The sequence below is a fragment of the Salvelinus alpinus genome, chromosome 39 (assembly GCF_045679555.1).
Source record: "Salvelinus alpinus chromosome 39, SLU_Salpinus.1, whole genome shotgun sequence".
Taxonomy (NCBI): domain Eukaryota; kingdom Metazoa; phylum Chordata; class Actinopteri; order Salmoniformes; family Salmonidae; genus Salvelinus; species Salvelinus alpinus.
Window position 1 is genome coordinate 1233353 of NC_092124.1, and position 27628 is coordinate 1260980.

At 42.8% G+C, this 27628-nt stretch overlaps 1 protein-coding gene and 1 long non-coding RNA gene across 8 annotated transcripts in view; both read left to right on the forward strand.

Moving 5' to 3' along the window:
* LOC139566939 (transmembrane protein 131-like) overlaps positions 1-27628 on the forward strand; it is a 124186-nt gene that overhangs the window by 12669 nt on the left and 83889 nt on the right. For all 7 annotated transcript variants that reach the window (XM_071388318.1, XM_071388320.1, XM_071388324.1 and 4 more), the window contains exon 3: positions 13331-13371. In XM_071388318.1, coding sequence (XP_071244419.1) covers positions 13331-13371 — 41 coding nt within the window. The remainder of the gene's footprint in view (positions 1-13330; positions 13372-27628) is intronic.
* On the forward strand, positions 565-2183 carry LOC139566940 (uncharacterized). The gene is made up of 2 exons (XR_011673188.1): positions 565-665; positions 1079-2183. It is a non-coding gene; the product is annotated as an uncharacterized lncRNA (long non-coding RNA).

Sequence of the window (27628 nt, forward strand, 5' to 3'; positions counted from 1 at the left end):
GAATGTCCACAGAGTGACTATCTTTGCGCATCAAAAATATGTTGCCGCTCATCCTGACATGACCCTCCAGCATGACAATGCCACCAGCCATACTGCTCGTTCTGTGCGTGATTTCCTGCAAGACAGTAATGTCAGTGTTCTGCCATGGCCAGCGAAGAGCCCGGATCTCAATCCCATTGAGCACGTCTGGGACCTGTTGGATCGGAGGGTGAGGGCTAGGGCCATTCCCCCCCAGAAATGTCCTGGAACTTGCAGGTTCCTTGGTGGAAGAGTGGGGTAACATCTCACAGCAAGAACTGGCAAATCTGGACCAGTCCATGAGGAGGAGATGCACTGCAGTACTTAATGCAGCTGGTGGTCACACCAGATACTAACTGTTACTTTTGATTTTGATCCCCTCCTTTGTTCAGGGACACATTAGTCCATGTCTGTTAGTCACATGTCTGTGGAACTTGTTCAGTTTGTCTCAGTTGTTGAATCTTATGTTCATAGAAATATTTACACATGTTAAGTTTGCTGAAAATAAACGCAGTTGACAGTGAGTGGATGTTTCTTTTTTTTTGAAGCTTTGAATAAAATATTGGTCGAGCGATTTGGACAAAGGGGATTTAGACTCAGCTGACGAAGAAGGATTTTCTAGAAGGATTGGATCCATTTTAAGATCTGTAAGTAAATTATTTTCATGACTTCATGTAGCTAATTTATTATGTATTTTGTTTTTTTGTAAGTTGTCTGCTTTTTGTGCTTTGGATTTAGTTTACATAGGCCTATGTAATTTCAATGTTATATAATTCCAAAGTAGTTACTGTCTGTTTTCATTTTAGTTCATTGTTTACTTTCATCCTTGTATCTTTGGAGAGGCCCCTGAGGTCTCACGGCCATTGGTTATTTGTGGTTCCCACCTCTGCCTTTGTCTCAAGTGTTACTGTTTGCATTGTGTGTGTGCTTCACACCTATGTGCATCACTATACAGATAAGGTTTAGGCTTGGTGTTTTTACTTTACAGTAATGTCATTTTGTACATTTTAGTCAACTGTAATTCTGTATCTTACAACTATCTTTATTTTATTCACCACAGAGTGGAGGATGCAGATAATTTGGATGATGAAGTTTGGGAGCACCCCTTCCCAGCAAGCGCTCCGCAGGTCAAGGTCTTCACCCCTCAACTGCTACGGCCATCACCCCGTCTGATGGTTCTACATCCACCACTCGACAGAGTCCCCATTCCTCTTCAACCACCCCCACTGTAGTTTCAATCAGCCCGTCTGATGGTTATTTAATCCACTTTTCATAGACCTCTTGAAAAAGAAAATAGTGGCTTGTGGCACCATTCATCCTAACAGAATCATTTTCCCCAAGACCAAGGTAAATGACATGACAAAGACATCGGAGAGGGGGACCAAACATTGGATCAGGACTAACAAGCTGCTTTTTGTGAAAAGGAAGGACACTAGCTAAGTAACCATGTTCACCACACAGCATAAGGCATTCAATAATGACCATGTCTCAAGGAGGGTGAAAAATGCCAATGGGGCATGGGTGAGGAAGAATGTCCCCGTTTCTGTGAAGGACTACAATTCCAGCATGGGGAATTATCTAATGCTCTGATAAGCTATGACCAGGTCCTCCACAAGACCAGGAAGTGGTAGAAGATATATATATTTTTTTCACTTTGTGGACATAGCAACAGTAAAGGCTTTCATTCTCTGAAAGCAGATGGCCAAAGCAAAAGATCAAACCCCTCTCACCCAGTTCCAAGTGCAGCTGGTGTTGGAAATTGCAGAATTGGAGGCCCAAAGCAACCTCACAACCATCACAAGACCCCCCCCCCCCCCACTCAAGGTGAGCGCCACTATCCAACACACATGCCAAAAGACAAAGGAACTCCAAATGTTGCACAAAACACGGGGGGAGGTTGAAATGCCACATCTTCTGTCTGAAATGCCAGTGTTCTTTTTGTTTCCTGGCAGAAAGGGACTGCTTCAAAGACTATCATGACATGCACAAGCTACAGTGAAAGTGGAATCTAATCATCTACACCTGGGATGTAAAACGAACACGAATGCCATTTTTGTAAATAGTTCCGATTATTTCTATTTTTGCACCTTTTTTAGTGAAGGACACGTGTGTATCCAAGTTTGTTTGATAAGACATTTAAAAATTAAAAATAAATAAAAATTGTGTATCTGTTGTTTTTATATTGTTTTTGTAAATAGTTCATTTGTATGTGGGACTATATATTGGATATGCGTAGGCTAAACGTTCAGAAACTTTGGAGAGGTTGAAAAAACACTTGGATATCCCCTGTATGTCACCCTGACACCACCGCAATGTTTGAGAGAGGTTGGTGTTGTAGAAATTTGTTTTTTATAGTGAACAATAACTTTTAGGCACTTCCAGTGAGCAAAAACAGTGCAATTACCACATTCGGACACTTTGGAGAGGTTGAAAGGACACTTGAATGTACCCTGGATACCCCATAACACCACCACACTGTTTGAGTGAGGTTGATATGGTAGAAATTGTTATTATACTGAACAAATAGCATTTAGGGATTGCAAATATGTAATAGCGCTGGAATTATATAATTTACAGACATATACCACTTTGGAGAGGTTTAGGGACACAATACCAAATGTCCCGTGACCACAGCTGACACCACTTACTAAAACATCTGCCCATTTCTAGTTGTTAGGTCTATCAATCCCTTTTTTTCTGATATTGTTCACTTGTTGTGGAAGCCATCTGATGTGTTTCCAGCTCTGGGCATCAATAATTAACTTATTGCTTGTCAATGAAAGATGACTTTCAAAATACAAAAACAGGTTATTTTGTGTGTTTGTTCTTGTTTATTCTGAACTACGTAACTCCTATCTTCTGATCCTTTCTTTATAATCTCCCAGATGTCGTCTTTCCAAATATACCACGTTTTGGCATGTCAGAATCATGAAATTACACATGAATAGCAGTTACTTTTGGGTATGTCAATTTAGGTGGAAATCTACATTTTTCCTTTACATTTCAAGAGGTTAAACTTTTCCAGTGACATTTATTTGGATACATCGATAACAATGAGCTAATGAGGTGCGAATTCGGCTGGCATTGAAAATGTGTTCTCTCGTAAGGACACTGATGTTCAGAGGAGCTAGCCAACAACACAGCTAACACAATCACTTCAAAAATGATGCCAGCTGATTCATGATTTCAACTGGCTGAGAAACGCTGCCTGCCTGTCTCGTCCCGACACCTTCATTACTGGAGATGGAATTTGAATATTGAAACAATGTTGCAAATGTCGGAGAGACAGACACCAAGGTTTATACAAGTCTCTGCTGTTGAAAACCAAATGTTACACGGAACCCAAACCGGCCCATCGTGCATACATTTATTTTGTCCCCCCACACCAAACGCGATCACGACACGCAGGTTAAAATATCAAAACAAACTAAACCAATTACATTAATTTGGGGACAGGTCGACAAGCATTAAACAAATCAAATCAAATCAAATTTTATTAGTCACATACACATGGTTAGCAGATGTTAATGCGAGTGTAGCGAAATGCTTGTGCTTCTAGTTCCGACAATGCAGTAATAACCAACAAGTAATCTAACCTAACAATTCCACAACTACTACCTTACACACACACACAAGTGTAAAGGGATAAAGAATATGTACATAAAGATATATGAATGAGTGGTGGTACAGAACGGCATGGCAGATGCAGTAGATGGTATAGAGTACGGTATATACATATGAGATGAGTACTGTAGGGTATGTAAACATAAAGTGGCATAGTTTAAAGTGGCTAGTGGTACATGTATTACATAAAGATGGCAAGATGCAGTAGATGATATAGAGTACAGTATATACATATGAGATGGGTAATGTAGGGTATGTAAACATTATATTAAGTGGCATTGTTTAAAGTGGCTAGTGGTACATTTTTACATAATTTCCATCAATTCCCATTTTTAAAGTGGCTGGAGTTGAGTCAGTATGTTGGCAGCGGCCGCTAAATGTTAGTGGTGGCTGTTTAACAGTCTGATGGCCTTGAGATAGAAGCTGTTTTTCAGTCTCTCGGTCCCTGCTTTGATGCACCTGTACTGACCTCGCCTTCTGGATGATAGCGGGGTGAACAGGCAGTGGCTTGGGTGGTTGTTGTCCTTGATGATCTTTATGGCCTTCCTGTGACATCGGGTGGTGTAGGTGTCCTGGAGGGCAGGTAGTTTGCCCCTGGTGATGCGTTCTGCAGACCTCACTACCCTCTGGAGAGCCTTACGGTTGTGGGCGGAGCAGTTGCCGTACCAGGCGGTGATACAGCCCGACAGGATGCTCTCGATTGTGCATCTGTAGAAGTTTGTGAGTGCTTTTGGTGACAAGCCGAATTTCTTCAGCCTCCTGAGGTTGAAGAGGCGCTGCTGCGCCTTCTTCACAACGCTGTCTGTGTGGGTGGACCAATTCAGTTTGTCCGTGATGTGTACACCGAGGAACTTAAAACTTTCCACCTTCTCCACTACTGACCCGTCGATGTGGATAGGGGGGTGCTCCCTCTGCTGTTTCCTGAAGTCCACAATCATCTCCTTTGTTTTGTTGACGTTGAGTGTGAGGTTATTTTCCTGACACCACACTCCGAGGGCCCTCACCTCCTCCCTGTAGGCCGTCTCGTCGTTGTTGGTAATCAAGCCTACCACTGTAGTGTCATCCGCAAACTTGATGATTGAGTTGGAGGCGTGCATGGCCACGCAGTCGTGGGTGAACAGGGAGTACAGGAGAGGGCTCAGAACGCACCCTTGTGGGGCCCCAGTGTTGAGGATCAGCGGGGTGGAGATGTTGTTACCTACCCTCACCACCTGGGGGCGGCCCGTCAGGAAGTCCAGGACCCAGTTGCACAGGGCGGGGTCGAGACCCAGGGTCTCGAGCTTGATGATGAGTTTGGAGGGTACTATGGTGTTAAATGCTGAGCTGTAATCGATGAACAGCATTCTCACATGGGTATTCCTCTTGTCCAGATGGGTTAGGGCAGTGTGCAGTGTGGTTGCGATTGCGTCGTCTGTGGACCTATTGGGTCGGTAAGCAAATTGGAGTGGGTCTAGGGTGTCCGGTAGGGTGGAGGTGATATGGTCCTTGACTAGTCTCTCAAAGCACTTCATGATGACGGAAGTGAGTGCTACGGGGCGGTAGTCGTTTAGCTCAGTTACCTTAGCTTTCTTGGGAACAGGAACAATGGTGGCCCTCTTGAAGCATGTGGGAACAGCAGACTGGGATAAGGATTGATTGAATATGTCCGTAAACACACCAGCCAGCTGGTCTGCGCATGCTCTGAGGACGCGGCTGGGAATGCCGTCTGGGCCTGCAGCCTTGCGAGGGTTAACACGTTTAAATGTTTTACTCACCTCGGCTGCAGTGAAGGAGAGCCCGCAGGTTTTGGTAGGGGGCCGTGTCAGTGGCACTGTATTGTCCTCAAAGCGGGCAAAAAAGTTGTTTAGCCTGTCTGGGAGCAAGACATCCTGGTCCGCGACGGGGCTGGTTTTCTTTTTGTAATCCGTGATTGACTGTAGACCCTGCCACATACCTCTTGTGTCTGAGCTGTTGAATTGCGAGCTGTTGAATTTGTCTCTGTACTGGGACTTAGCCTGTTTGATTGCCTTGCGGAGAGAATAGCTACACTGTTTGTATTCGGTCATGCTTCCGGTCACCTTGCCCTGGTTAAAAGCAGTGGTTCGCGCTTTCAGTTTCACGCGAATGCTGCCGTCAATCCACGGTTTCTGGTTTGGGAATGTTTTTATCGTTGCTGTGGGTACGACATCGTCAATGCACTTCCTAATGAACTCGCTCACCGAATCAGCATATTCGTCAATATTGTTGTTGGACGCGATGCGGAACATATTCCAATCCGCGTGATCGAAGCAGTCTTGAAGCGTGGATTCAGATTGGTCGGACCAGCGTTGAACAGACCTGAGCGCGGGAGCTTGTTGTTTGAGTTTCTGTTTGTAGGCTGGAATCAACAAAATGGAGTCGTGGTCAGCTTTTCCGAAAGGGGGGCGGGGGAGGGCCTTATATGCGTCGCGGAAATTAGTATAACAATGATCTAGGGTTTTTCCAGCCCTGGTAGCACAATCGATATGCTGATAGAATTTAGGGAGTTTTGTTTTTAGATTAGCCTTGTTAAAATCCCCAGCTACGATGAATGCAGCCTCAGGGTGTGTGGTTTCCAGTTTACAAAGAGTCAGATAAAGTTCGTTCAGGGCCATCGATGTGTCTGCTTGGGGGGGAATATATACGGCTGTGATTATGATTGAAGAGAATTCCCTTGGTAGATAATGCGGTCGACATTTGATTGTGAGGAGTTCTAGATCAGGTGAACAGAATGACTTGAGTTCCTGTGTGTTGTTATGATGATCACACCACTTCTCGTTAATCATAAGGCATACCCCCCCGCCCCTCTTCTTACCGGAAAGATGTTTGTTTCTGTCGGCGCGATGCATGAAGAAACCAGCTGGCTGCACCGACTCCGTTAGCGTCCCTTGAGTTAGCCATGTTTCCGTGAAGCAGAGCACGTTGCAATCCCTGATGTCTCTCTGGAATGCTACCCGTGCTCGGATTTCATCAACCTTATTGTCAAGAGACTGGACATTGGCGAGTAGTATGCTAGGGAGTGGAGCGCGATGTGCCCGTCTCCGAAGCCTGACCACGAGACCGCCTCGTTTGCCCCTTTTTCGGCGTCGCACAGGGTCGCCGGCTGGGATCAGATCCATTGTATTGGGTGGAAGGCAAAACACTGGATCCGTTTCGGGAAAGTCATATTCCTGGTAGGAACGATGATGAGTTGACGTTAATCGTATATTCAGAAGTTCCTCCCGACTGTATGTAATGAAACCTAAGATTACCTGGGGTACCGATGTAAGAAATAACACATAAAAAAACAAAAAACTGCATATTTTCCAAGGTACGCGAAGCGAGGCGGCCATCTCTTTTCGGCGCCGTGTATGGCAATTTAGCTAGCTAGCTTGCACTTGCTAACTAATTTGTCCTATTTAGGTAGCTTGCTGTTACTAGCTAAATTGTCCTGGGATATAAACATTGAGTTATTTTACCCGAAATGCACAAGGTCCTCTACTCCGACAATTAATCCACACAAAACGGTCAACCGTATCGTTTCTAGTCATCTCTCTTCCTTCCAGGCTTTTTCTTCTCTGGACTTTATATTTCGATTGGCAACTTTCATAAATGAGGTGCATTACAACCACTGACCTAGGTCATCTTTCAGTCACCCACGTGGGTATAACCAATGAGGAAATGGCACGTGGGTACCTGCTTCTATAAACCAATGAGGAGATGGGAGAGGCAGGACTTGCAGCACGATCTGTGTCAGAAATAGAACTGACTTCTATTTTAGCCCTTGGCAATGCAGATGCGCGTGAGCAGTGTGGGTGCAATAATTGAATAATATAGATTTCTAAATTTATTTTGCGTCGTCAGTCTGTTAGTCTAAATGAAATGTGAGATGTAGTGGAGATCAAGTTTATAAATTGCCTTGCTGGGCTGATGAGAGAGACCGTTGATTGCGCAATCAGATGGAATAGAGTAATTAGGCGTTTTAATGTCATAGATTTAGCCGGTGGTAACTTGTGGAATAGACACTGTCTGGAATGCGGTTTTAACCCATCAGCATTTAGGATTAGACCAATATCAAATCATGTATTTCCCAACTGCAGAGACTGAAAGGTAGAAGACTCTAGGTACAAACTTCAGCCGTCAGGAGCTGATAGGCTAGATTGGTATTTGTACAATTAAACATATTACATTTTACAACAGGTGTGTGTGTGTGTCCTCGGGCCCACTACTCTACTACCACATATCTACAACACACAATCCATATGTACTTGTGTGTAGAGTGCATGTGTTAGTATGTGTATGCATACTGCAAGGGGTGCATGGATTGCAAGTCTGATTTATTCAATTCTCCATGTTTTCTATATTAATGGGAACTTCATTTTAATATAACAGACTTAAATTCAACAATTTCTACTTAAAATGTAAAACGGGCGCAAAATGCACATTTCATGGAACAACCTATTATCTGTTGTAATATCTTGTCTTAATGGGAAGGAAATACATCTGTTTCCCTGATAGCTTTTATGCCTAAATGCGCTGATGTCCAAACTGGTTTTACAATAGATAGGCCTAGCCTAGGTATTCCATTGGAATTGTCGTAACATCGCAGTTCAAGATGAGTGTTTAGTGTTTAGATAAGCAGCACAATTCAGATTTTTTTTCTTCTCCACAAATTGGTCTTTTGACGAATCACCTCTGAAAAAGATCTGACTTAAAAAGATATGATGTGATTGGTCAAAAGACCAATTAGTGGGAAAAAGCTCAGAATTGGGTTGCCTGTGTGAACACAGCCTCCCCCCCAAAAACAATATATCACAATTCCCATGCTTTATAAAATGTTTAAATTGAGTTTGATCCATGAGTGACTAGGCCTATATGCATACAACGTCATATAGGCTAGATAGATTAACCTACACTAAAGCACCCCGCCCTTCAACTATACTGAACAAAAATGCAACAATTTCAAAGACTTTACTAAGTTACAGTTCCTATAAGGAAATCAGTCACTTGAAATAAATTAATTAGGCCATAATCTATGGATTTCACATGACTGGGAATACAGATATACAGTGGGGCAAAAAAGTATTTAGTCAGCCACCAATTGTGCAAGTTCTCCCACTTAAAAAGATGAGAGAGGCCTGTAATTTTCATCATAGGTACACTTCAACTATGACAGACAAAATTTGAAAAAAATATCCAGAAAATCACATTGTAGGATTTTTTATGAATTTATTTGGAAAATAAGTATTTGGTCACCTACAAACAAGCAAGATTTCTGGCTCTCACAGACCTGTAACTTCTTCTTTAAGAGGCTCCTCTGTCCTCCACTCGTTACCTGTATTAATGGCACCTGTTTGAACTTGTTATCAGTATAAAAGACACCTGTCCACAACCTCAAACAGTCACACTCCAAACTCCACTATGGCCAAGACCAAAGAGCTGTCAAAGGACACCAGAAACAAAATTGTAGACCTGCACCAGGCTGGGAAGACTGAATCTGCAATAGGTAAGCAGCTTGGTTTGAAGAAATCAACTGTGGGAGCAATCATTAGGAAATGGAAGACATACAAGACCACTGATAATCTCCCTCGATCTGGGGCTCCACGCAAGATCTCACCCCGTGGGGTCAAAATGATCACAAGAACGGTGAGCAAAAATGGACCTAGTGAATGACCTGCAGAGAGCTGGGACCAAAGTAACAAAGCCTACCATCAGTAACACACTAAGCCGCCAGGGACTCAAATCCTGCAGTGCCAGACGTGTCCCACTGCTTAAGCCAGTACATGTCCAGGCCCGTCTGAAGTTTGCTAGAGTGCATTTGGATGATCCAGAAGAAGATTGGGAGAATGTCATATGGTCAGATGAAACCAAAATATAACTTTTTGGTAAAAACTCAACTCGTCGTGTTTGGAGGACAAAGAATGCTGAGTTGCATCCAAAGAACACCATACCTACTGTGAAGCATGGGGGTGGAAACATCATGCTTTGGGGCTGTTTTTCTGCAAAGGGACCAGGACGACTGATCCGTGTAAAGGAAAGGATGAATGGGGCCATGTATCGTGAGATTTTGAGTGAAAACCTCCTTCCATCAGCAAGGGCATTGAAGATGAAACGTGGCTGGGTCTTTCAGCATGACAATGATCCCAAACACACCACCCGGGCAACGAAGGAGTGGCTTCGTAAGAAGCATTTCAAGGTCCTGGAGTGGCCTAGCCAGTCTCCAGATCTCAACCCCATAGAAAATCTTTGGAGGGAGTTGAAAGTCCGTGTTGCCCAGCAACAGCCCCAAAACATCACTGCTCTAGAGGAGATCTGCATTGAGGAATGGGCCAAAATACCAGCGACAGTGTGTGAAAACCTTGTGAAGACTTACAGAAAACGTTTGACCTCTGTCATTGCCAACAAAGGGTATATAACAAAGTATTGAGATAAACTTTTGTTATTGACCAAATACTTATTTTCCACCATAATTTCATAAATTCATTAAAAATCCTACAATGTGATTTTCTGGATTTTTTTTCTTCTCATTTTCTATGTCATAGTTGAAGTGTACCTATGATGAAAATTACAGGCCTCTCTCATCTTTTTAAGTGGGAGAACTTGCACAATTGGTGGCTGACTAAATACTTTTTTGCCCCACTGTACATCCACTGCCACCATGTTCACAACGTTGACATCAGCAAACCGTTCGCCCACACAACGCCATACATGTGGTCTGCGGTTGTGAGGCCGGTTGGACATATACTGCCAAATTCTCTAAAACTAATATTCAATTCTCTAGCAACAGCTCATGGGACATTCCTGCAGTCAGCATTGTGTGAAAAACCTGCTCATTTTAGTGGCGTTTGATTGTCCCCAGCACAAGGTACACCTGTGTAATGATCATGATTTTTAATCAGCTTCTTGATATGCCTGTCATGTGGATGGATTATCTTGGCAAAGAAGAAATGCTCACTAACAGGGATGTAAACAAATGTGTGTACTAAAATTTCTGTGATCTTTTATTTCAGCCAACCCACTTGCATTTATATTTTTGTTCAGTGTAAATTGGCACTTTATCACCGTTTTGTGTCTTGGTCGACAAGACCCCCCCCCCCCCCTTGTTTTTACTCTGCTGCTACTCGCTGTTTGTTATCTAAACATAGTCACTTTACCCCTACCTACATGTACCAATTACCTCGACTAAACTGTATCCCCGCACATTGACTCGGCACCGGTACCCCGTTTATAGCATCGTTATTGTTACTTTTTATTTCATTTTCTACTTTAGTTTGTTTGGTAAATTTTTTCTTAACTCTTCTTGAACTGCATTGTTGGTTAAGGGTTTGTAAGTAAGCATTTCACGTTAAGGTCTACACCGGCGCATGTGACAAATAGAATTAGATTTGATTGCCTGGTCAAGGCTTTCGAATAGTGACCCCTAGGTATGCATGAAGACCCACGTTGCAGTGAACAAAGGCCCTATCAAGAAACTGTCCCTAAATGAACCCATATACACTAATGTAGCCTAGATATGAAATAATTACATAAGTTGGCCTATAAGCACTATGGAAGTACCTTCTCCTTTCCCTCTGATAAGCATGATGAAATTAGTTATTTTTACCATATACACTGAGTGTACAAAACATACCACCTGCTCTTTCCATGGCAAAGACTGAGCAGGTGAAAGCTATGATCCTTTATTGATGTCACTTGTTAAATCCACTTCAATCAGTGTAGATGAAGGGGAGAAGACAGGTTAAATAATAATTGTTAAGCCTTGAGGCATGAATTGTGCATGTGTGCCATTGAGGAGGAATGGGCAAGACAAAATATTTTAGTGCCTTTGAACGGGGTATGGTAGTAGGTGCCAGGTTCACCAGTTTGTGTCAAGAACTGCAATGCTGCTGGGTTTTTCACGCTCAACAGTTTCCCGTGTGTATCAAGAATGGTCCACCACCCAAAAGGCATCCAGCCAACTTAACTCCAATGCTTCCCACAGTTGTGTCAACATGGGACAAGCATCCCTGTGGAACGAGAAAAAGGTTCTGATGGCAAAAGGGGGGGCTGCAACTCAACATTCGGAAGGTGTTCCTAATGTTTGGTATACTCATTGTATATATGGCATATACCTATCCTATCCTTTTAGATCTACTCAGTGTCTAGAGATATAGGGACTATGGGTAGTGTCAGGACAGGGCCTGTCAATCAACACAATGCCCTTGCACACACAAGATTTGCATCAGGAGGACATACAATAGTAATCTATGAACTCTTGCGCACACCTGGTCCTGCTGCAAAAATCAGAGTGTCATTTTGACTTTGAAACAAGTATGGTCCCATAACATAGGCTACTCCATAACCAGTCAGCTTTGGAGCCTCTCTGAATGTTGACATTATATTTTCAAGACAAAATGCTTGCGCCCTAGATAAAAAAACAAAACAGGAAGCCAGTTGTGGAGTTCCTGGGCTGGCGTGGATACACGTGATCTAGGGTTGTGAGGCCAGTTGGACGTACTGCCAAATTCTCTAAAACATAAGCCTATATATTAGAGAAATGAACATTCAATTCTCTGGCAACAGCTCTGGTGGACATTCCTGCAGTCAGCGTGCCAATTTTACGCTCTCTCAAAACACGAGACATCTGCAGCATTGTGATGTGACAAAAACTGCACATTTTAAAGTGGCCTTTTATTGTCCCCAGCACAAGGTGCACCTGTGTTATGATCATGCTGTTAAATCAGCTTCTTGATATGCCACACCTGTTAGGTGGATGGATTATCTTGGCTAAGGAAAAATGCTCACTAACAGCGATGTAAACAAATTTGTGCACAACATTTGAGAGAAATAAGCTTTTTGTTGCGTATGGATCTTTTTATTTACTGGACTGATAGCCTGCATCTGATGGTCAGTCTGAGGGGAGGGAGGGAGCATCGGTGATGCTGCCTGTCACCCGACTCACCATCTCTCCGCTGACAAAAGGAGAAACCGTCTTCCAGCTGATAGCAAAATCTCACATTTTGAAATCTCACATTATCAACTTTGCTGTCAGAGGCTTCTTTTTACAGTCTATGGTGCGAGGAAACTGCAGACACGTTGATCTGAGCTATCTGATTGGCCAGCAGTAGGTCTATAGGTGCACTTTGATTTGTTCTCTGTGCCTGCCGGGTAGGCAGAGTTCTATCTTAAGACACATTAAATGGTTCAAAATGAGAACACTTTGCCTTCCTGGCGCTAGGGCTGCTGAATCAAGTGCACCTACTGTCACCAGCACAAAAAAATAAGGAGCTCAAGGCTTTATCGTTGGGTTTTTACATAATGTACCCATCTACCTGCTTTGAGTGTCAGTGTTGTCATAATGGGCCACCATTCACCTGAGGCGCATTTAGAAAGCTGGTCATGTTGATGTTGTCTTTTTTCATACAGAATTCCTTTTATCCAAAACAGAAATGTTTTAAAAATACAAACATAGACGGCAGCTAATTTGTTGATACATTTGGGTTTATGTAAGCCTAACACACTTGATTAATTATATTTGTCCATTGTTTATTCATGATCAAATACTGAAATACTACTAATGCACTGAAATATGAATTTGCACTATAATACAATGACTCAATATAGAAACGATTAGGCTAAACTGTAATTACAAGACAAATATACATTCTTTAACCTGCTATGTCTTGATGTAGTTGTTTTGTAATTTAGTTGCTTTGTTTGCTTGTCTACGCAGGTGGAAGAGCGCAGCAAAGACAGTCTTCCACTGGAAGAGAGGTAAGCTCTTCTAATCCCTGATATCCCTTGGCAATCAGAAACCAACATCCTTGTTATGTTACTCATTTGTTTCACGCACACCACAACACACAACAATCATAGGTGAGAAAAATTGCAGAGAAATAATATCCTGCCATGATCAGAAAGTATTTGCTCCCTGAGTGGAGAGAACAGTCCACTGACAGTGAGAATGAAGAACAGAATATTAAAATGTAGAAACAGCGAAGTGTAGGTAAGTTAGGACTATGGAAACAAACCACTGCAGCGGTATGCAGTTTAATCGAAGCTCAGACTATGACAGGTGTGCATCTTTCAGATGAGAGAACCAAAGTGGGCGGAAGACAGAAAAGCGGGGGTGGTGTGCAGAGTGGAATAAGATTTGTGTCGTTAAAGCATGCATCATTTTGACTTGTCACACACATTCACATACACTGTAATGCGTAGCCTAGACGTATTCCGATGCATTTATATTGTGTGTATGCATTCATATAAATTGTATCTATGTTGTGTGCATTTATTCATTGTGTACTGAAGGCTATGCCTAGCCTATATGTTGTGTTAGACACTCGAGTTTCAGAGGGGGTTCTAAGAGGTCCTTATTGGGGCCTTTTCAATATGGTGTGGCGTTTATGTTGGTATGAGTGTGGGGCCGTGAACACGAGTGAGAGAGTGGGGAGAAAGCGAAAGAGCGCACAGTACTGCATTCCAGACACATTTTAGTACTCCTTTAAAGAAAATGCAGTAGAGGTCCATCTGACCAGACTTTTTTGTTTTCACTCCAGAATGGGCAGTGTCTCCTTTCTTATCGAATAGAACGTTGATATGCTATACATCTTGAAGGCAGTTAAATGTGTTCTTGTTACATGAAAGACTGGAAGCATAGATGCCAATAGCTCATTTGAAGTGTTGACCCTGGTGCTGCGTTTAAGATAACAAAATGAACTGGCTTGGCAATGACTGAAGGAGTGAGGACATGGACTAGTCTCCTAAGTAACGTTCCACATTCAAGCACATTGATACTGTTAATATAGGCCTATTCTTTTGTGTTTTCTGGTTAGCCATAGCATTAGTGACTAGAGAATGACATTACAAGAGTTGACGACAAGTCTGAACTGGGACTTCTTTTGCTATCAAAATTCTTCTTCTAAAGTTCTTTTGGATCTAACATATAGCTGGGATTGTCATGGCAGCCACTGCTGGCAAGCTGCGTACTGCTGGTTAGTGTCAGCTTCTTCTAAAAGCCCCCTGACAGTCAAGAGACAGAGCCCTGAGTCTCCTGTGTGTACTCAACTTGTCACTGTGGCACTGTAAGGGACTCCAGTTGCTTGCTCACAACGCCCTAAAATGAATGATGTTTTGTATGGCATTTGATTTATTTTTATTTAACCTTTATTCAACTAGGCAAGTCAGTTAAGAACAAATTGTTATTTACAATGACTGCCTACCCCGGCCAAACCTGAACGACGCTGGGCCAATTGTGCGCCGCCCTACGGGACTCCTAATCACGGCCGGATGTGATACAGCCTGGATTCGAACCAGGGACTGTAGTGACGCCTCTTGCACTGAGAGCCGTGCCTTAGACTGCTGCTCCACTCGGGAGCCTTACCAGCTAACACGTAGCTAACCTAGCCTACAACTTAGGCAGTTGCTAAAAATGTCCCCCAGTACAAACACACTGGGAAGGTGTTGATGCCTTGGACAGGGCTAACATTCAACAACACTAAATTGAATTTGATACTAAACAGTGCTGCGCTCCTCAGCAGCAAAATGCAGTGGGGTAAAGTACTTATGTAAAAATACTTTAAAGTGCTAAAGTAGTTTTTGGGGGTATCTGTACATTACTTTTATTTCACTACATTCCTAAAGAAAATAATATACTTTTTACTCCATACATTTTCCCTGACAACCAAAAGTACTCATTACATTTTGACAGGAAAATGGTCCAATTCTCTCACACTTATCAAGAGAACATCCCTGGTCATCCCTACTGCCTCTGATCTGAAGGACAAACACAAATGCTGCGTTTGTAAAAAAAATGTGCTGTCTGGTTTGCTTAATGTAAGGAATTTGAAATAGTTTATATTTTTACTATTGATACTTAAGTACATTTTTAGCAATTCCATTTACTTTTTATACTTAAGTATATTTAAAACCAAATACTTTTAGACTTTTACTCAAGTAGTATTTTACTGGGTGACTTTCACTTTTACTTGAGTCATTTTCTATTAAGGTATCTTTATTTTTAATATGACAATTGAGTACTTTTTCCACCACTGGCAAAATGCCCATTAATGACTTCCTACAATCTCCCTATCAGTAGCTAATACGAGCTAACTGGATGCACCATTGATTTTAGCTTCAAATAGCTGTTGATTTCCTCAGGCATAGTCCCTCTAGACCCAGTGTGGAAGTGTCTCTGAGCCCAGAGAAGTGATAGAAAGTGGGGACAGGTAGGGCTGGTTGAATCCCCTCCAGGACTGAGGCTCCAGGGCCTGGATTATCAAACCTCTTGACACAAGGTGCCATCACTCTTCTCCCAACTGGAGAACAGGCTGGAGATAGGGGCAGCGGGACGGGGGCCAATGACCTTGTTGTTTGTGTGTGTGTGTCAGGGTTTGCGTTAACAAACAATTGCCGGGATTTGCCCCAAAAATTATAATGAAAAGCTCATGGATAAAACTGTTGCCGGCCAAAATGCCTGGGAGAAAAAAAATCCCATCGCAAGATGATGCTTTTTATTCATTGATGGACTTATCAGTCGATGTACATTTGACCGTCATGCTTATCGGTCTATAGGTACATTTGCGTAATTTAGTATATTTAAATTGGCCTGTGTATATTCGTTAGTCATCATGCATCTTATTTATCCAACACAACTATCACACGGGTCCTCTGGAAAGATTTGTAGCAGTGGGGGTGGGGGGTGGGGGGGTCCCCTCCTATAATTTGTATGTAGGAGGACTGAGGAGATCAGTTCTGGTGAAGGACATTCTAAAGGACATTCTACTCCAAAATAAATAAAAAATAAGGTATCTAAAATAGAATTTCCCCCTCCCAGAAATTTGCCCAATAACACATTGGTAAAATTATTTTAACATATTTGGCCATGTGCAGTATATAGCCTATGCATGGTCCATATTATCAGGTATGCTATAAATAGGCTGAAGCATGGGGTTGCCTATCTGAATTTACCCTATTGGGCTAATCATTAGTCAAATCTCAAATGTGATCTTTTAACTAGTTATTATCATGTTTATGAATTGTATGACCCATAAATTGACCGGTGTTACATTTAGCCCCACTCTCCCCTATGCTTCAGATAGATAGTCATGCCCTGCTCCACTGCGAATTGTGGAGCGGTGCTTAACCATGCTTATGTTAAAAAACCTGGGTTTAAAATGGCGCAGTTCGCGCATATTTATGAGTTGAGAAATAAATAAAGTAGGAATGGAAAGCTAGCATTCCCCATTAAAACTGCTGTTTTCGCGATTGCAAGAATTGTTGTGCATTGACTGCTTGTCAGAATGCATGTTTCCCTCCCTATGGCACTTATAACATGAATGCGCCACGAGAGGAATATTTATCTACACAGAAAATTTGAAAGTGTTAAATTTAACACTGTCAGCGAGTACGTATGGTCACACTCTACACAGAGTAAAAAGTACACTGATCAAAGTGTTACATTTCTAGTGTTGATTTAACACTGAGGAGTGCAAAAAGTTAACACTGCACTACACTGGCCGGTGTTGATCAAATTTAACACTAAGAGGTAATCAACACCTGAGTGTTTATAGTGACACTCACTAGTGTTGATTCAGGTTGACTCCAATTATAGTAAAAATGTATTTACTCTTCCCCCATGTAAATGGAAATTATATTTCGTAAAAGCACTTGGAATTTAGCAATAAACTCAAGCAAAGCTGTTTCAACATTCAAATGTGTTTATTATGACCAAACCATAAGTCTCAGCCCTGGCTTAAACTGTTATCAAGTGACAGTAGAATGTAGTCAAAAGAATCCCTTGCTCCATATGACATGAGCAAATCAAAAGGTTTGGGGTACATGTCATTTACAGGAAATACCTTGCATGGTGGACTTCGCTTCAAAACAACTTTAAATGCATGCAAATGATCATCAAAACATAAGGTTTCAAGAGCTGACACAACCAAGAACAATAGCCTTAATTTAGTAAAATACTGGCATTTCAACGACTCCTTCACCACATCAAGACGATAGTCTGTACCATGGTGCTTTACCCATTTAACTGACTAAACATTTGTGCGCACTGAGACATTCAACTTGGCAGCAATCTCATGAGCTTCTTTCAGGTCATTGAGCCCTGACATCTTTCTTGGACCTAAAGATGGTCTATCCTGGCTGAAAGTTTCCCAATTATACGCCATGTAATTTTGGTGTTTCTTGGCTAAGGTCATAGTGACATTCTTAAAACTCTTCAGTTGCTTCATGAAGAAATTATGTTTTGCCTCGTAGCGCATGCAACCACGAGTGAAGAATGGGCCCAATATTCCTTATACGACGAGGATAATGTATCATGAAGTGGTGTTTCGGTAACAGATTTCTATCAGGAAACAAATACTTGAAAAGCCTATGATGTTCAGCAATTAAGTGCTTCAGATAGATAGTCATGCCCTCAGTATAGGAGAAAACACAATATTTACAATTTGTAGTAGTAACAGAAGCAGCTGCCAGTATTGATCATCTTTGTACCAGATCACCAAATATCAATTGCAAATTGCAGAGAAGACGCAAAGACTGAATAGCATTTAGACCCAAATCATTGCTCCCATCATCCAATTTGACTGCAGGTGGACGATTCCTCCTCTCTGTGTAGCCATAGTTAAATGAATGAACTCTACCGTACACATCTTTAGGAGTCACAAAGTTGGCTTGTATATAGTGTAACACAAGTTTTACCTCATTGTGCAACTCCTAAAATGTCACGCATTATTTCAACATAAAAATTGTCTGTAGTATTGAAGTACTGCAGAGTTCAATAAGCAAGCATGCTTCACACCGTACACGTGAGGTAGGGTTGGGTTTGACTGAATAGTTTGACAATGGTCTGAGTGCATGTGTTTTGTTCGTAAAGTCACTCTTGGGTCATGCTCAGAGAACACAGTTTGAAAATCCACTTTCTCAGGGAGACAAAAACGGAAACAATAACGAGCACTAAATGATTCCACAAAACCAAACAGGCAATGTATACCAAGATTATCTCCAGTTACTTGGACAATACCGTCATGTATACGACCACTGAAGAAGGGAACTTCAATGCACTTCCAAATTGCTTACAATTGGCTCAAGAATGGAATCAAATCCATAACTTTTAGGGTCCTGGGTATGGAAGAGTGCACATGAGTGAATATTTACCCAAATTGAATTAAACTTTGGGGTAAAATTTCTCCAAGGAAAGTATATACCTCCCAACTTGTGAATACCCTTTTTTGATCCCAATGGATTAGCAGTCTCAAATTCAACATAAGAGTTAAATTTGCAATGCATTTCTTTTTTTTTTTTTTTTTTCTTTTTTTTTTAGAAAAGAGAGGATGTCTCTTCATTTATAGTCCATCTTTAAAATTGTGCCCGAGTTAAACATGCCACTTGTTTGGGTTCTTCAAATTTGACTGCTATGTCTCGAGAATTGGAACGTAAGAAAATTGATCAGTTATGACTATTTGATCATAAGTTCCTGTAGTTTTGTTTCTTCTATTGTCAAATCTAACACCAATGACTTTGTCAACTGGTTGAACTGTTCCTCATTTTTGTATGAAATAAGCACTTAGTTTTGATACCAAATTCAACCAAATCCTGAAAATAATGTTGGATTTTTCTGACCGTTTGTGTCTTTTGAAGATATAAACTCAGCAAAAAAAGAAACATCCTCACTGTCAACTGAGTTTATTTTCAGCAAACTTAACATGTGTAAATATTTGTATGAACATAAGATTAAACAACTGAGACATGAACTGAACAAGTTCCACAGACATGTGACTAACATTTACATTTACATTTACTAACATAAATGGAATAATGTGTCCCTGAACAAAGGGGGGTCAAAATCAAAAGTAACAGTCAGTATCTGGTGTGGCCACCAACTGCATTAAGTACTGCAGTGCATCTCCTCCTCATGGACTGCACCAGATTTGCCAGTTCTTGCTGTGAGATGTTACCCCACTCTTCCACCAGGGCACCTGCAAGTTCCTGGACATTTCTGGGGGGAATGGCCCTAGCCCTCACCCTCCGATCCAACAGGTCCCAGACGTGCTCAATGGGATTGAGATCCGGGCTCTTCGCTGGCCATGGCAGAACACTGACATTCCTGTCTTGCAGGAAATCACGCACAGAACGAGCAATATGGCTGGTGGCATTGTCATGTCAGGATAAGCCTGCAGGAAGAGTACCACATGAGGGAGGTACCAGACCATGACGGACCCTCCACCTCCAAATCGATCCCGCTCCAGAGTTCAGGCCTCGATGTAACGCTCATTCCTTCACGATAAACGCGAATCCGACCATCACCCCTGGTGAGACAAAACCGCAGCTCGTCAGTGAAGAGCACTTTTTGCCAGTCCTGTCTGGTCCAGCAACGGTTGGTTTGTGCCCATAGGCGACGTTGTTGCCGGTGAGGTCTGGTGAGGACCTGCCGTACAACAGGCCTACAAGCCCTCAGTCTAGCCTCTTTCAACCTATTGCAGACATTCTGAGCACTGATGGAGGGATTGCCCATTCCTGGTGTAACTCGGGCAGTTGTTGTTGCCATCCTGTACCTGTCCCGCAGGTGTGATGTTCAGATGTACCGATCCTGTGCAGGCGTTGTTACACGTGGTCTGCCACTGCGAGGACGATCAGCTGTCCGTCCTGTCTCCCTGTAGCGCCGGTTTAGGCGTCTCACAGTACAGACATTGCAATGAACATGCACCTGTGGAACGGCAACATCTGTAGTCCTCATGCCTCCTCGCAGCATGCCTAAGGCACGTTTACGCAGATGAGCAGGGACCCTGGGCATCTTTCTTTTGGTGTTTTTCAGAGTCAGTAGAAAGGCCTCTTTAGTGTCCTAAGTTTTCATAACTGTGACCTTAATTGCCTACCGTCTGTAAGCTGTTAGTGTCTTAATGACCGTTCCACAGGTGCATGTTCATTAATTGTTTATGGTTCATTGAACAAGCATGGGAAACTGTGTTTAAACCCTTTACAATGAAGATCTGTGAAGTTATTTGGATTTTTACCTATAATCTTTGAAAGACAGAGTCCTGAAAAGGGGCCATTTCTTTTTTTGCTGAGTTTACATGTAAGAGGGGTCGCTTGAGCTTGACCCTGTATCTCTTGAACTGCTTCTTCCATGGAAGATAAACTATTTACAGTCGTCTGATCTACACCTGCAGCTATGCAATAGCAGATGCACACATATCAAGTTTGTTCTTGTTAGATATTGGTACAACATGGTAACAACTACAATTTGAAGGAAAATCACCATTACTTGGCTGATTATCAACGGCTGTATTAGCATCCAAGTTAGCGTTTAACAAAATTTGACAGTCTCCGGAATGTACCCTGTTCAAATGCTTCCTAATGCCTGAAAATGTACCAAATACACGACAACAATCTGCTTGACCACATTTTAGTCTGAGTTCTACCAGGGCGTATTCCATGCATCAACTTGAAATGCCTCACGAGCAAATTGGTACTTCCATGACTAGCATGGCAAACAAAACATATCATCATAAGTTAATCTGCATTAGTGCAGGAGTCTAGTCTAGCTTTGAGCTCAGCAACCCTTGAAGTCACTTTAACCTTCCCAATGCGCTTGTTGACTTGCAAGGCTCGCTTGTCCAGGATGATGAAGTAAGGCTCGCTTGTCCAGGATGATGAAGTAAGCATGGATGCTGCTCTTCCTGGTTCCGACTGCAAGAAGATATGGTTGGCGGCTCTGGTCAATCGCATCAAGGTGTTCCTGGATACGGATTCCTGCCTGAAGACGACAAAAACAAACACCATCATTAGTTCATCATAACGGCTGCAGCACTGTCCAAGAATAACCTTTTGGAATATCACAAGATGCTGTTCAGCTTGGGATGCAGACATCTTTCCTGGTCTTTTGCGGCCTTGTGATGGGGGAATCAAATTGAGAAGGATGGAGGAAAGGTCACCGTCCCATTCTAAACAAAAAAGAGATCCTGATTTTAAAATGGCAAATTCCATCATCAGTTACATTAACATTTCAGAGTTATTTGAAATATAAATTATGATCATCTAACTGTCAGCGTTCATGTCAGCTCCCTCATCAACTGTAGATTCTGCCATCTGGATAAGCTACTGAAGTTCAGCTCCCTGAGTGGCCTTGCTTCGGGTATTGCTTAGCATGATGATCTTTTGCTTGAATGTAGTTGGCCACCTCTCCAAAAACTTGGCTGATGTTCCCTCTCCAAACAGCAGCACAAAATCCTGTTCAATCTGAAACAAATTATACAAAGAACAAAACATTAGTTTCGTGCAAGTCAATTTCTTTCTCATAAAACATTCCACTTTAACCTCCAAAACAGAGTTTGAGTAAATCACCAGCCTACACATTAATTTAACTAATATTACGGAAGTGTTGTTTTTGTTTAAATTTACTGGTCAACCTGAATTGGCATCTAGAGATTAAACGCAATTTATATAACTGAAACTGTTATTTAAAAAGTCTTACCAAGCCCTTCACATCCAGAAAGCGTGGAAATTCGGTTAGATGGTGGAGCATTTACTCGGGTCGTGGGTCGTCTTTCTGTACTCAAAGGTCAATTTCATATTCTGTTTGACTGTTTCTTCATCAGAAGAATGCTTCATAAGAGAAATGGCCTCTCTGCACTGGTCTTCACTCAGGGTAACCTTTGTGGATGGACTGGACTCCCTCTCAGCATTTTGCCCTCCAGAGTATAGTTGAGATGGCCGTTTCCCAGATGAAGCTAAATTCCTCTGAACGGTTTTGTTTCTGTACGAGAGGTACACTTCTCCACTGTTAGGGTTGTAATAATGTGCCTTAATAAAATGAACATAGTTACTAATCTTGAAAGAAAAAACAAATAACTAAGTCCCATTTGCTCAGATACCAGACAAATTAAACGCAGATGCCCTTTATCATTTGTAATGTATACTTACATATCCATTTGCGGTGTAGGAATCCTTCAGGTATGGGAACAAGGAGACGATGCCTTATGCAAACGTTTCTCTCACACTGCACCGTGGGGATGTCCTGACAATAATATCATTTTTATTTCACCTTTATTTAACCAGGTAGGCCAGTTGAACAGGTTCTCATTTACAACTGCGACCTGGCCAAGATAAAGCAAAGCAGTGAGACAAAAACAGCACAGAGTTACACATGGGATAAAGAAACGTACAGTCAATAACACAATAGAAAATCTGTATACAGTGTGTGCAAATTAAGTAAGGAGGTAAGGCAATAAATAGGCCATAGTGGCGAAGTAATAACAATTAAGCAATTAACACTGGAGTGATAGATGTGCAGATGAGGATGTGCAAGTAGAAATACTGGTGTGCAAAAGAGCAGAGAAAAATAAAATGGGGATGAGGTAGGTAATTGGTTGGATGGGCTATTTACAGATGGGCTGTGTACAGCTGCAGCGATCGGTAAGCTGCTCTGACTGCCAATGCTTGAAGTTAGTGAGGGAGATATAAGTCTCCAACTTCAGTGATTTTTGCAATTCGTTCCAGTCATTGGCAGCAGAGAACTGGAAGGAAAGGCGGCCAAAGGGATTGTTGGCTTTGGGGTTGACCAGTGAAATATACCTGCTGGAGCGCGTGCTACGGGTGGGTGTTCCTATGGTGACCAGTGAGCTGAGATAAGGCGGAGCTTTACCTAGATGACCTGAAGCCAGTGGGTTTGGCGATGAATATGTAGTGAGGACCAGCCAACGAGAGCATACAGGTCGCCAATGGTGGGTAGTATATGGGACTTTGGTGACAAAACGGATAGACTGCATCCAATTTGCTGAGTAGAGTGTTGGAGGCTATTTTGTAAATGACATCGCCGAAGTCAAGGATCGGCAGGATAGTCAGTTTTACCAGGGTATGTTTGGCAACATGAGTGAAGGAGGCTTTGTTGCGAAATAGGAAGCCGATTCTAGATTTAATTTTGGATTGGAGATGCTTAATATGAGTCTGGAAGGAAAGTTTACAGTATAGCCAGACACCTAGGTATTTATAGTTGTCCACATATTCTAAGTCAGAACCGTCCAGAGTAGTGATGCTAGGCGGGCAGGCGGGTGCGGGCAGCGATCAGTTGAAGAGCATGCATTTAGTTTTAAAAGCGTTTAAGAGCAGTTGGGGGCCATGGAAGGAGTGTTGTATGACATTGAAGCTTGTTTGGAGGTTTGTTAACACAGTGTCCAAAGAAGGGCCAGATGTATACAGAATGGTGTCGTCTGCGTAGATGTGGATCGAAGAATCACCCGCAGCAAGAGCGAAATCATTGATATATACAGAGAAAAGAGTCGGCCCGAGAATAGAACCCTGTGGCACCCCCATAAAGACTGCCAGAGGTCCGGACAACAGGCCCTCCGATTTGACACACTGAACTCTATCTGAGAAGTAGTTAGTGAACCAGGCGAGGCAGTCATTAGAAAAACCAAGGCTATTGAGTCTGCCGATAAGAATACGGTGATTGACAGATTCGAAAGCCTTGGCCAGGTCGATGAAGACAGCTGCACAGTACTGTTTTTTAATCGATGGTGGTTATGATATCGTTTAGGACCTTGCGTGTGGCTGAGGTGCACCCATGACCAGCTCGGAAACCGGATTGCATAGCGGAGAAGGTACGGTGGTATTTGAGATTGTCGATGGCTTGGGCCAATTCCTGCGGGGGGTGCAGAGCTGTTGGCCGGGGTAGCCAGGTGGAAAGCATAGCCAGCCGTAGAGATGCTTATTGAAATTCTCGATTATCGTGGATTTATCAGTGGTGACAGTATTTCCTAGCCTCAGTGCAGTGGGCACCTGAGAGGAGGTGCTCTTATTCTCCATGAACTTTAGTATCACAAAACGTTTTGGAATTAGTGGTGCAGGACGCAAATTTCTGTTTGAAAAAGCTAGTCTTTGCTTTCCTGACTGTGTATGTTGGTTCCTGACTTCCCTGAAAAGTTGCATATCGCGGGGACTATTCGAAGCTAGTGCAGTGCGCCACAGGATGTTTTTGTGCTGGTCAAGGGCAGTCAAGTCTGGAGTGAACCAAGGGCTCTTAGTTCTACAATTTTTTAAGGGGCATTCTTATTTAAGATGGTGAGGAAGGCACTTTTGAAGAACAACTAGGCATCCTCTACTGGCGGGATGAGGTCAATATCCTTCCAGGATACCCGGGCCAGGTCGATTAGAAAGGCCTGCTCGCAGAAGTGTTTTAGGGAGCGTTTGACAGTGATGAGGTTGTTTGACCGCGGACCCATAACAGATGCAGGCAATGAGGCAGTGATCGCTGAGATCCTGGTTGAAAACAGCAGAGGTGTATTTAGAGGGCAAGTTGGTCCGGATGATATCTAATAGGGTGCCCATGTTTACAGATTTTGGGTTGTACCTGGTAGGTTCCTTGATGATTTGTGTGAGATTGAGGGCATCTAGCTTAGATTGTAGGACGGCCGGGGTGTTAGGCATATCCAGTTTAGGTCACCTAACACTACGAACTCTGACGATAGATGGGGGGCAATCAATTCACATATGGTGTCCAGGGCACAGCTGGGAGCTGAGTGGGGTCTATAACAAGCGGCAACAGTGAGAGACTTATTTCTGAAGCGATGGATTTTTAAAAGTAGTAGCTCGAACTGTTTGGGCATAGACCTGGATATTAGGACAGCACTCAAAGGCTATCTCTACAGTAGATTGCAACGCCGCCCCCTTTAGCAGTTTTATCTTGACGGAAAATGTTGTAATTGGGGATGGAAATTTCAGAATTTTTGGTGGCCTTCCTAAGCCAGGATTCAGACATGGCTAGGACATCAGGGTTGGTGGAGTGTTGCTAAAGTAGTGAATAACGCAAACTTAGGGAGGAGGCTTCTGATGTTAACATGCATGAACCCAAGGCTTTTCCGGTTACAGAAGTCAACAAATGAGAGCGCCTGGGGACACACAGGGCCTGGGTTAACCTCTACATCACCAGAGGAACAGAGGAGGATAAGGGTACAGCTAAAGGCTATAAGAACTGGTCGTCTAGTGCGTTCGGAACAGAGAGTTAAAGGAGCAGACTTCTGGGCATGGTAGGATAGATTCAGGGCATAATGCACAGACAAGGGCATGTTAGGGTGCGAGTACAGTGGAGGTAAACCTAGGCATTGAATGACGATGAGAGAGGCTGCATCTCTGGAAGCGCCAGTTAAGCTATGTGCGGTCTCCGCATGTGTAGGGGGTGGGGCAAGGAAGCTAACCGAGGCATGTAGAGCGGGACTAGGGGCTCCGCAATAAAACAAAACAATGAGAGCTACCCTAAACAACAGTATACAAGGCATATTGATATTAGAGGGAGGCATAAAGCAATCACAGGTGTTGATTGGGAGGGCTAAGACAACAACGGGTAAACAGCTAAGACAACAACAATGGGTAAATGGCGTTGAATGGGCAGAGAGGGTCAGTTAGCTACACACAGGGCCTGAGTTCGAGGCTGGGGCCGACAAATAAACAAAATGAAATACCGTGTTAATGAACAGTCCAGTAGGCATCAGCTGTGTAGCCGAGTGATGCATGAAACAGGGAGCCGTTTGGTAGTCGTTACTACGCTAGGCGAGCGGGAGACACGGCGTTCAAAGAGCTAGCAGGCCGGGGCTAGTAGCTGAGTCTTCACCGACATCAACAATGTCCAGGCCAATTGGCAAGAGAGGTATTGTAGTTGGTGTACTTAGTTTGCTAGCTGGGGGAATGGGCCTAGGGGAATGGGTCTAGCCCGATAGCCACTCGGTAGCAGCTAGCTAGCTGCGATGATCCGGTGTAATGGTCCAGAGTTTGCGGCAGGAATCCGGTGATGTAGTGGGGAAAAAAGCAGTCCGATATGTTCAGGGCTGATATTGCGCTGTGCAGACTGGCAGATATTATCCGGGCTAAAGCGGCTGGTGTCTGTGCTAAAGGTAAAGACTGCCATCTTGGGTAAATAATGTTATGTTTAGGCAGCAATCAAAATATCCACAAGCAGCATTGGTCCCCAGTCAGCTAAATATCAGGAGTGATTTTTGAATCAGTATCATGCCCATTGAGTTTGATACAATATAAATCTTCTACCAATCGCAGTGGATGGTCAACAGTAGCCTAACCAATTATGTGACTGAGATACTGATACAGAAGTCATTTTTAACATTCAGCAGATATGGGAGCAAAGTAATGCTCAACAATTTTCATTATGAATCTTTCCTTTAAACTTACCCCTTGAGTCTCTGTCATCGCCGAAACAAGAATGTTGATCATCTTTCGTCTGGTGCAGTCAGTCAGGCTTTTAGTTTTGGAGTATTCCTTGATGACAACCTCTCCGCCAGGCTTTTTCTGTATTATGTTGTCATGTTCTAGGAGCAGTGTTACAAGACCACCAAAACTAACTGGTGATAAAGTGAGTGGGAAACGCAGTTAGCTAGACTAGTGAGCTGCTGATGCAATGGCCACAATATTTATCTATAAGCACCACCCCAAGTTGAAAATGCAGTTATAATTTGGCTAAATAAACAACTCACCTTAATCAGATTAGTCCTCAATATATAGTGGAAAGAAAAAGTATGTGAACCATTTTAGAATTACCTGGATTTCTGCATAAAATTGTATCTGATCTTCATACAGCAATAGACACACAGTCTGCTTATACTAATAACACACAAACAATTATAATTTTTCATGTCTCTATTGAATACACCGTGTAAACATTCACTGTGCAGGTTGGGGAAAGTATGTGAACCCTTGGATTTAATAACAGGTTCCTGGGATGTCTGGTGTGAACCGCTCTCGAGGTCATGCCACAGCATCTCAATCAGGTTGAGGTCAGAGCTGACTGGGCCACTCCAGAAGCCGTATTTTCTTATGTTAAAGCCATTCAGTTGTTGATTTACTTCTGTCTTTTGGGTTGTTGTCCTGTTGCGTCACCTAACTTCTGTTGAGGTTCAATTGGAGGACAGATAGCCTTACATTATCCTGCAAAATGTCTTGATAAACTTGGGAATTCATTTTTCAGACTATGATAGCAAGCTGTCTAAGCCCTGAGGCAGCAAAGCAGCCCCAAACCACC